This window comes from Clupea harengus, chromosome 15 (genome assembly GCF_900700415.2).
Source record: "Clupea harengus chromosome 15, Ch_v2.0.2, whole genome shotgun sequence".
NCBI classification, from domain to species: Eukaryota; Metazoa; Chordata; class Actinopteri; order Clupeiformes; family Clupeidae; genus Clupea; species Clupea harengus.
This window is the reverse complement of record NC_045166.1, coordinates 24,312,136-24,320,615: the sequence shown is the minus strand read 5'-3', so window position 1 is coordinate 24,320,615 and position 8,480 is coordinate 24,312,136. Positions and strand designations below refer to the sequence as shown.

The 8,480-nt window shown below is 43.3% G+C and overlaps 1 protein-coding gene across 12 annotated transcripts in view; it reads right to left on the bottom strand.

The window, feature by feature from the left end:
• The window catches only part of ptprk (protein tyrosine phosphatase receptor type K), a 196,381-nt gene extending 187,901 nt beyond the window's left edge, over positions 1–8,480 (bottom strand). For 7 of the 12 annotated variants that reach the window (XM_031581317.2, XM_031581322.2, XM_031581324.2 and 4 more), the window contains exons 1-2: positions 8,199–8,479; positions 6,422–6,445 (exon numbers count right to left, since the gene is read on the bottom strand). In XM_031581317.2, coding sequence (XP_031437177.1) covers positions 6,422–6,445; positions 8,199–8,271 — 97 coding nt within the window. In that variant the 5' untranslated portion in view covers positions 8,272–8,479. Of the gene's footprint in view, positions 1–6,421; positions 6,446–8,198 lie in introns of all 12 variants that reach the window. The other 5 variants (XM_031581326.2, XM_031581327.2, XM_031581328.2 and 2 more) reach the window with 3 other exon arrangements.

The window sequence follows — 8,480 nt, the reverse complement described above, 5'->3', positions numbered from 1 at the left end:
GAGCTTCACTGATCCAAAACTGGCAGGCCCAGGTGCCTCTGAAAACACAGGTCCGAATCAGCAACTGGGAACAGGAAAGGAAAGATCGCCTCAGCCACGAAAGCTCCCTCAAGAGCATCCAGTGAATTTGGTTGAGTGAACAAACTTAGCATGGAACGAAATGGATTGTTGTGGCTAATATAATATGTTGGACAATGGAAGCACATAAAAAAAGGGTGGAAAGAAAGAAGGCACTGAGGAAAATAGATGTTAGACAGAAAAAAAAAATCCAATGATTATAGTTTGCCTTCACGGTGCGTTTGTTTTGTTGTTTGTACTGTTCGTTCAATAGGATGTTGAGCCATGTAAGGAGCAACCAGCACGTGAATTCCCACTTCAAGGTTGCTGTGCCCACGCTAGAATGGGGAAAAGGAAGAGGACAATTTCCTGATTAATCTACTGAAAAGCGTTCGGAGCCGAGTCTCAGTGACGGATGAGTGATTGCCACTAACGACGTGTGCAGGTGAAAACACGAAGGCATCTGAACAGAGTATACCAGGGCATGACTCTTCGCTGCTCTAAAGTCTTAGCTCCTTTCAGAAAACACTTTGATTAGCGCTACCCTATTTGTTCATCCCAGCGTTTTGTTTTCCGCAATTATATTCTGCAGACACCTCTGGGTACTTCTGAGATCTGTCAAGGACGGAAGGATCTGCAACACTGAACTAATGGAGATAATCTGCCGTTGTCCCACTAGTCACTAAGAACTTTAATGGGGGCACCCTTTAGCCAAGCTAGATCAAAACAGTCAACGTTCACTTCATCAAATGAACAGAGAACTGTCTGATCTGCAGCATTCCCTTCTGTACAAAGGATCCAATTTCAGATGATTTCTCACTCACACATTTCAGCTTGTTCTCTCTTTCTCTTTCTCTTTCTCTTTCTCTCTCTCTCTCTCTTTCTTTCTCCTCCTCTCTCGCTGACTCCCTCTCTCTGGTCTTCATAACCATCTTGTGACTTAAATGACAAAACTCGATAATGAGAAATAAGAAATGAAACAACTCAAACTGTTGAGCACAATATATGAATCAGAAATGGAGAACAACTCGGAGCACTACAGTGGGGAGACAAAAAGGAGCTGAACTGAAATGTTTTTTTTTTTTTTCTTTTTCTCAATTCATCAGCGCCACGAGACAATAACAACTGCCACATTAAGCGTGACCGAGCCATTGTTGGTGTGTGCACTGGAATTCTGATCGGCTAATCAGATTGTGCGCCTCTCTGTCTCGCACCCCTTCTCTGAAAATGGAAGCTATTTAACCTTCACCCAGGGTAATGTGGTTGCTCCCATTTCTGTATTGGAGAGGTGCTGCCATGAAATAAATGTTAACCTGCTGGGGGTAGCTTGACCCTATCAAAGTTCTCAGCTGGGTGGGAATGATGTCACTGACAAACAAGAGCTGAACTTTCGCAACCCACGTAGCTGGCTCCGCATGTTAATGAGCCAGAGCAGAGGTGCGTCTGACATCTCCGAATTCTTTTTTTCGTGTCGTGACAGCCATGGAGAACATTCACCCTGGAGAACTGAAATTGTGGAAGACATTTATAAATAAACCCTGACTTGCGCCATCAAACTCAACATTACCATAACGACAATTAAATAACAAAATGATGTCAAAAGGACAGGAGGGACACAAATACAACACCAAAGAAATAATAAACTGACTAAACTATCAATGAACTAAAGAATAAATGATCTGAAAGTATTGTTTCCAATTCTTCGCAGCAGCTCTCTGACCGTGACGACCCTGCAAATTTGAGTTCAAAGGTAAAACCAGGGCCGTGGCTAACCGAAGCCACATGTGTGTAGAGTCCTGAGAAGGACCCTGAGAACACAAACACTTCGCCGTCAGCCAGGGGCCTTTTCAGGAAGACTCACAGGGAGGAGGGGAGTGTGTGTGTGTGTGTGTGGTGGGGGGGGGGGGATTACTGCTTTTCATGTACCCTTTAACTACACTTACCACACAGAAGAAGAACAAACAACCAAGAGAGAGAGAAAAAAAAGCACTGTGCAAACATCTCATGAGCTCCGCTGTACGTATGCGTAAGCGAATCTCCTCCTGAACGTAACTCCCGTGGACATCATCTGTCACATGAAGGCAGGCCCTCAGCAACATTATCTGCCCAGAGTGGACGCACTCTTTTCCCCGTCTCCTGTGTAATGTCTTTGACTGAGACAGTGGTCATGTTTATGACAGGAGATAAACAAGAGGCCGCGATTCACAGAGGGTCATCCCATCATGCCACATTAACTTGCAGAGGGAAAACAAAAAGAGAGAAGCGCTTCACAGAAAACTACATCAGCTGAACGGAAGCCACCTCATTAACAATACCAGAAGTAATGGACTCCATGGTCAAATATGACGACCCAATCCTTCAGTCCACACCTTGAGAGGTACGCATGGAGATTACGTGTATGAGGGAGGTGGATCGCAAGTCTGCTGATGAAAGTGACGGGAGAGGGGTAAGACAGAAGCAGCAGGTGAGACATGAGGAGGCCACTAAGCCTGAGAGAGGCGAACAGAGGGACACCTTAAAACCAGACGACAAAAAGTGAGAGAGAGAGAAAGAAAAAAGAAATGCCCTCTTTTGTTGGAGCCAAGGAGGCCATAAATCGCCGTTGGATGAAGCGGCTCTGGCTTGGGCCCGGGCTCACTCGCTCTCTGCCTTCACTGTCGCGCTAAGTGACAGCCCCACTTGTCTCCGCGAGCAGCAGGAGAGAGCTGCTTAACATCGGCACGCAAAACAGATGAAGGGGGAGGGGGACGGGCGGAGAGGAGGAGGGCGGACGGGCCATGCGGCAGGGATTCAAATCTATATCATTAACATTCATTTGCGTCGACTTAACGAGAAAATCCGCTTTCTCACAGCCGCTCTCTGCTGAAAGCCAATGAAGGGTACAACACCAAGATAAAAAAAATATAATAAAATGGTAAAAAGGGAGAGCTTTGTGCAAGTGTGTTTTCCTGGGAGGGATTGTAAACCAAACCTGAGGAGAGGGGGAACTGTAAATTATTTTGTGGAGGAAGAGAATCCTCTTACCTTTTCAATAACAATACCACTTTTATACACATATTCCTCAATATTTACTGATGGGTTTTTCTTAAACTGAAAGCGTCTCACATCCATGGGGAGTATATATGATAAAGTAGATAAGAAACCACTGACACCACTAATGAAAAGCCAGACAGTGATTTAAAGTTCTCTATTCAGCTGGTTTTGTCTGGTAAATTTATCCACAACTTTGTATTAAAAGGTCTGAAAAGTATTGTATTTGTTTGGAAATGATAAAAAATAAAAATAAATAAACAGGTTGCTTGTCATTGAGTTACCTTGAAAGGGTGAAGAAAAACAAACAAAATAAAGAAATAAATCACAAAATAAATGAGGGAATCAGACTGGTCCGGCCACATCAACGTGTCTGGGAGACTCACACTCCCACTCAGACATGTTTTGACTTGGCTGTGTCTACTGAGCAATCCCATTAGGACAGTTGGCAGACACAAACCACACACCTGACAGATCTCTCTCATATGTACAGCAATGTCAAAGCAGCATTTAAACATAGCTAGTACATGTACAAGTGTGTGTGTGTGTGTGTGTGGGAGGGTGTTAAACCAAAATTCTATTGCAGATTATTTATAAAAGGAATGCATGAGCAAGCCTTAAATTAAAGGTTTGTCTTCTTTCAGAATGATTGCAGGAGGTTTTTGACAGGACAGGTGGTGTGTCTGTTCTGAATCAGTAGACACACACTATCTATGTGTGGTATTTGTGTGTGTGTGTGTGTGTGTGTGTGTGTGTGTGTGTGTGCGTGAGTGAGTGTGTATGTGTGGGGGGGATGTCTTCCTCCCTCTCTCTGTGTCTGTGAAAACTGTCAGATGCAGGCCCCATCACAATACATGCTATTGGAAGCAACACCGACGCATTACGAAACACCACAACACACAAACGCACACACACACACACACATAAACACACACACAGAGAAAGACTCAGGAGGGGTTTGGAAAATAAATCTCTGCCAAACATAATATGCCGTTAAGGCAGGAAGGCACGGCACTGTCCTTGACCGCTGTTCCAGTGTCAACTCTGGCAAAACACAAGGGGTTCAACCTAGTGTGATGACTCCACTCGATGAATAAAAACCTGAGGTGAAAGCGTGTGACAACTCTCGACAGCTTGTGGATGAAATCTGAAGTCGATGCGGACAGATGTAATGGCAGCTGTAAAATTACCAAAGACAGAGTTTCCCTCTGCAACCATGGATTAATTTTGGCTATTAGTAACGTCATAATCTTTATGGAGTTATAAGTCATGATACTAAAATCTCTCATCCATCGAAAAACAGCACAATTCTCAAAACTAAAAACAACAAACAAAAATAACAGTTGATAAAGCCCGAGGGAAGGGTAGGATATGGGAATAAGTATGGGGGTGGGATCCTCCGTTTGAGTTGACGTCTCGCCTCTTAGGAACCGTCCAGTCAGCTCTCCAAAGGAGCTTAAGAGAGGGAAGAGTCCGAACGGGGCAGTGAAGGCCATTACAGCCTCTAATCCAGAAAGTGCTGCGATGACAAAGAGCGAGGATAACTGCAGCTGGAGATGGACACTGAGGGCCTCGGCATGAACAATTGCTCTTCACAGCCTCTCAACCCCACCCCCCTACCGACAATTTTGTATTTATTTTTTTTGCTTTTAAGCGCGCTCAGACCCATCATCTCCAGCCCCTCTCAGCATCCGCTCAGGCCTGCTCAAAGACTAAAATGCATGCGAGCGCTGGAGCCAAGCCGGCCTGTGCGCTTTACGAGCCGCTCAGGAAGGGGAGCCGAAAAGAGCCGAGAGGCTGAGCAGTTAGCATCTAGATGAACACGTCAGCCTCGCCTTTTCTTTTTGAAAGAGTAGACAACTCTTTGATAAGAAGAATAAAAAGCAAACAGCCAGCAATTTGGCCGACACTTAACAGGAAAGGTCATTTGAAATATACGAATTAGATTACAACTCGGGAGACCATGTGAGAAAGCCATTCTGCCTGCGCTGGTAACAAGAATAACTTGTTCGTGCATAATCCAGGAGGGAGTGGGGGTTGCTGGCATACAAGTAACATGCTGACAAAACCTCCACAGGAGCAGCATAGGATAAATAAATGCAGGAGGGAAATTATGCGGAACTTGCCGAATTCCAGGGAATTAAATTAAAAATCCACACCACTGCAAAATCACTTGACACATTTTGTCAGGTATTGATTTACCATGCATAAACTCCACGTTCAGAAAAAAACTGAAGGGGAAGGAACAATACCTGGCCAGCCACAAATAGATTTTGTTGATGGCAGGTAAAATAAAGAATGCATTTCTTCCACAAGTGCTGTGATAAGCAACTTGTGACTCGTCGCCTAACCTGTAATAAAACAATGACATTAGACTGCCTACACCTATGAGTGAACCGTCACAGAAAACTGAATAGAAAGGCCTTACGTCCTAGTTTTGCCTGACTTGTCTCTTTTCCCTGACAAGCTACAGTGTGCCTCATGAGTGCCATTCAACAAAGGACCATGTCTTCTGGTTTAAAAAAAAAAAAAAGGAGACTAGAGATGCCTCGATGCTCAAAAAAGTAACTCGACAACACTGAAATCCACCTTATACAAACAGCAAAACAGTGAAACGGCATCACTGGTTGCAGAACAACCATTATAAAGATATTTAAGATTTCACCGAGCACTGATTCTTGCAGTCTATTGTGCATGGCAGTGCTTTGTAATGACAAACCAGGCCACAGAACAGAACAGCACCACATTACAACAGAGCCGATGGACAGAAATGTGCACTGACATGCAGAAAAATAAATAATAACTAAATGAATAACTGCACAAGATGAGAGCTTTTGAACCTGAACAATTAGCAGGGATATGTTATTCACTGTGAGCTCCAATTTTCTCAGCCCAGAAATTAATTTTGAGTGTTTCAAACTTGACTGTTGCAACTACAACGGAGTGGGGTTTTGTACTGTATGGCACCGCCGAAATTCTCCAATCTAGGCGTAATCATTATAGACTTATGACCTACATGAAAGGGCCAGTTTCTTAAATGGGTACTACTGGCATTCAATTTTGCACAGAGCACCTTGTTGTTTATCACGCCAATGGCTATTCGGGTGGTACCTATTTAAAGAGGAAGAATTAAGTTAGCGTGTAGTGTTGATGCCTAGAGCATGTGAGCCCCTGGCAGTTTTTTGGGGAGGGGGGAGGGACTGTTGCAAGTGAGCAGTTTTAAAGAAACCCCGTTGATCACTGAGGGAACGGCTCATCAAGCCATACTATCACAATTAAACAGGACAGAAGCTCTCACTTCATGATTCTGCGCTGCGCTGTACAGTGGACTCACCTTTCTCCGCATGTCCCATTTGCGCTGCGTCCAGATGCGAAAGAGAAAATAATAGGTGGATTAGCACACTAATTTGACCGCCTGCTTTGAAACCTCTCCTTACCACTGTTAAGTAATCTCACGCTTAATTTGCATAATACAAGCCTTATTAACCCACTTGCTAATCAATCTCTGAAATGCGCAATAGCCATTTGTCATACGTGTTTTTGATTGCTCTAATGTAATTAATCCACGGATAAGACTTTTTTTCATTAATTAATCATCAGCTATGAAGACCAGTGTATTTGGTAACACTCTTCTCCGACTATGGAGAATTAATCTAATGATATGTTGTAGATTACATTCTGACAGATGTTGAAAACTGTGACACCAATTGCGTTACAAATCGGAAGTTTTCTAATTCTCTTTACAACGTGATGGGTTTAAATAGAAAAAACGACCGGGGGGAGGGGGGGGTCTACTTTGAACAATTGTCACAACACTTGAAAGAAAGACAGAAAAAAATCACTTTCAAAGATAAAGACTATCTTGATAGCTAGTCTACAATAGAATACGTTTATCTACGCGCATTCAGATAACCAAAGCTGAACACATCGGACTCGGCTCGTTGAATTAACATTTTCAAAGCTTTCGGTACAGCAGGGAATCCTTCCCAAATCCCCTGGGACTTCATTCAGTTCAGTCAACTAGTGTGTGGTGTTACAGTGGTCCATCTATTACCATAATTATTTTACCTTCAATGTGAGGCTTGCCTACTCTCAACCACTGTTGATGTCACACAAAAGCCAGTTCGACAGAGTATGAAGTCGCCTAAGGAAAAATACGTAAAACTTGCTGCTTGCTTTCCCATGATTGACATTGATAACTGTTTTCAGTGCTGTACTGTAACGCCGTGCGTACTATAACCCGAGTTGCGATTCTTTGGTGTAGGTATCTGAACTTGTCCGTGCATGTTTTTGTTAATCTGTTTAAATGAATCCAATTACGACTATCGGCAGAAACGAGTAGAGTACACTGTTCGGTATATTTTTCCCCTGCTAGGTACGTAGAAAACATCCCTTTAAATTAGGGTCAGTCAACTTTTTCAATTAAATGTAGCATATATGTAGGCTACTTAAACAGAAAACGGGGGACGTTTAGGGTAATTACTTTCCAATAACATCTTTAGTATTGAGGGTATAGGCTACCTATTGCATAGGCTCGTTTACCGGCAAAAACTGGTCCGTTGTATTGGTGTTTGTTCAACCATGCAAAAAAAAAGATGGGTAACTTGTACTTGGAATAGCCTACACTAGCCCACTAAAGATTAGCGTGGTTATCGTTACCTGTTTCAAAACCTCGTCACTATATTTCAGTGTACAAGCACTCCATTTCAGTTCTCCTTTACCAACGATTCAGGAAACTTTTCCAGATAAATTCTACCACCAAGTTGTAGGCTACACATAATTTAAAAGGGAACGGATCATTAGATTCGTTCAAGTTTATGACGGACGAAGTTAGCAAATTGCTATCATTCCGTAGTCTTGGCTACTACCTGTGGGCAAGTTAAAAGGCGGTGAGAACAACCTTCCAACGCCCATCAGAAACAAACAATTCAGTATCAAGTCAAACGATGTGAACAACCAAGAGCGTAATAAACATTTCCATATCATCTTTTTGCATGGGATATAATCTACATTGATACATAGTGATAGTTAACTTGCCCAACAATCATTCACAACTTTCCCTGCCGCACGGTCCACAAGCCTGCAGACAACATGATAAGACATTCACTTACCGGTATGTAACTGGGCTCCGACGTGTAGAAAGGGGGAATACAACAGCAGGAAACCCAGAATGCTCATATCCATGATTGTTTATTGAGTTTTCCGAAGTTTCAAAACAGTTAGGAAAGGTTGTTATTCCAGCCGATCCATGCGCTCCATTCTCACCGCTTCTCTCTGCTACTTTGTTGCTCAGAGTGTGGGGAGATGGGCCATGACGTCAGCGCTCTCTCCGATTCAAACGCTGCCTTATCAAACGCGACTCTCTCCCAGAGACGGCAAGCTCCCTCTGCCGT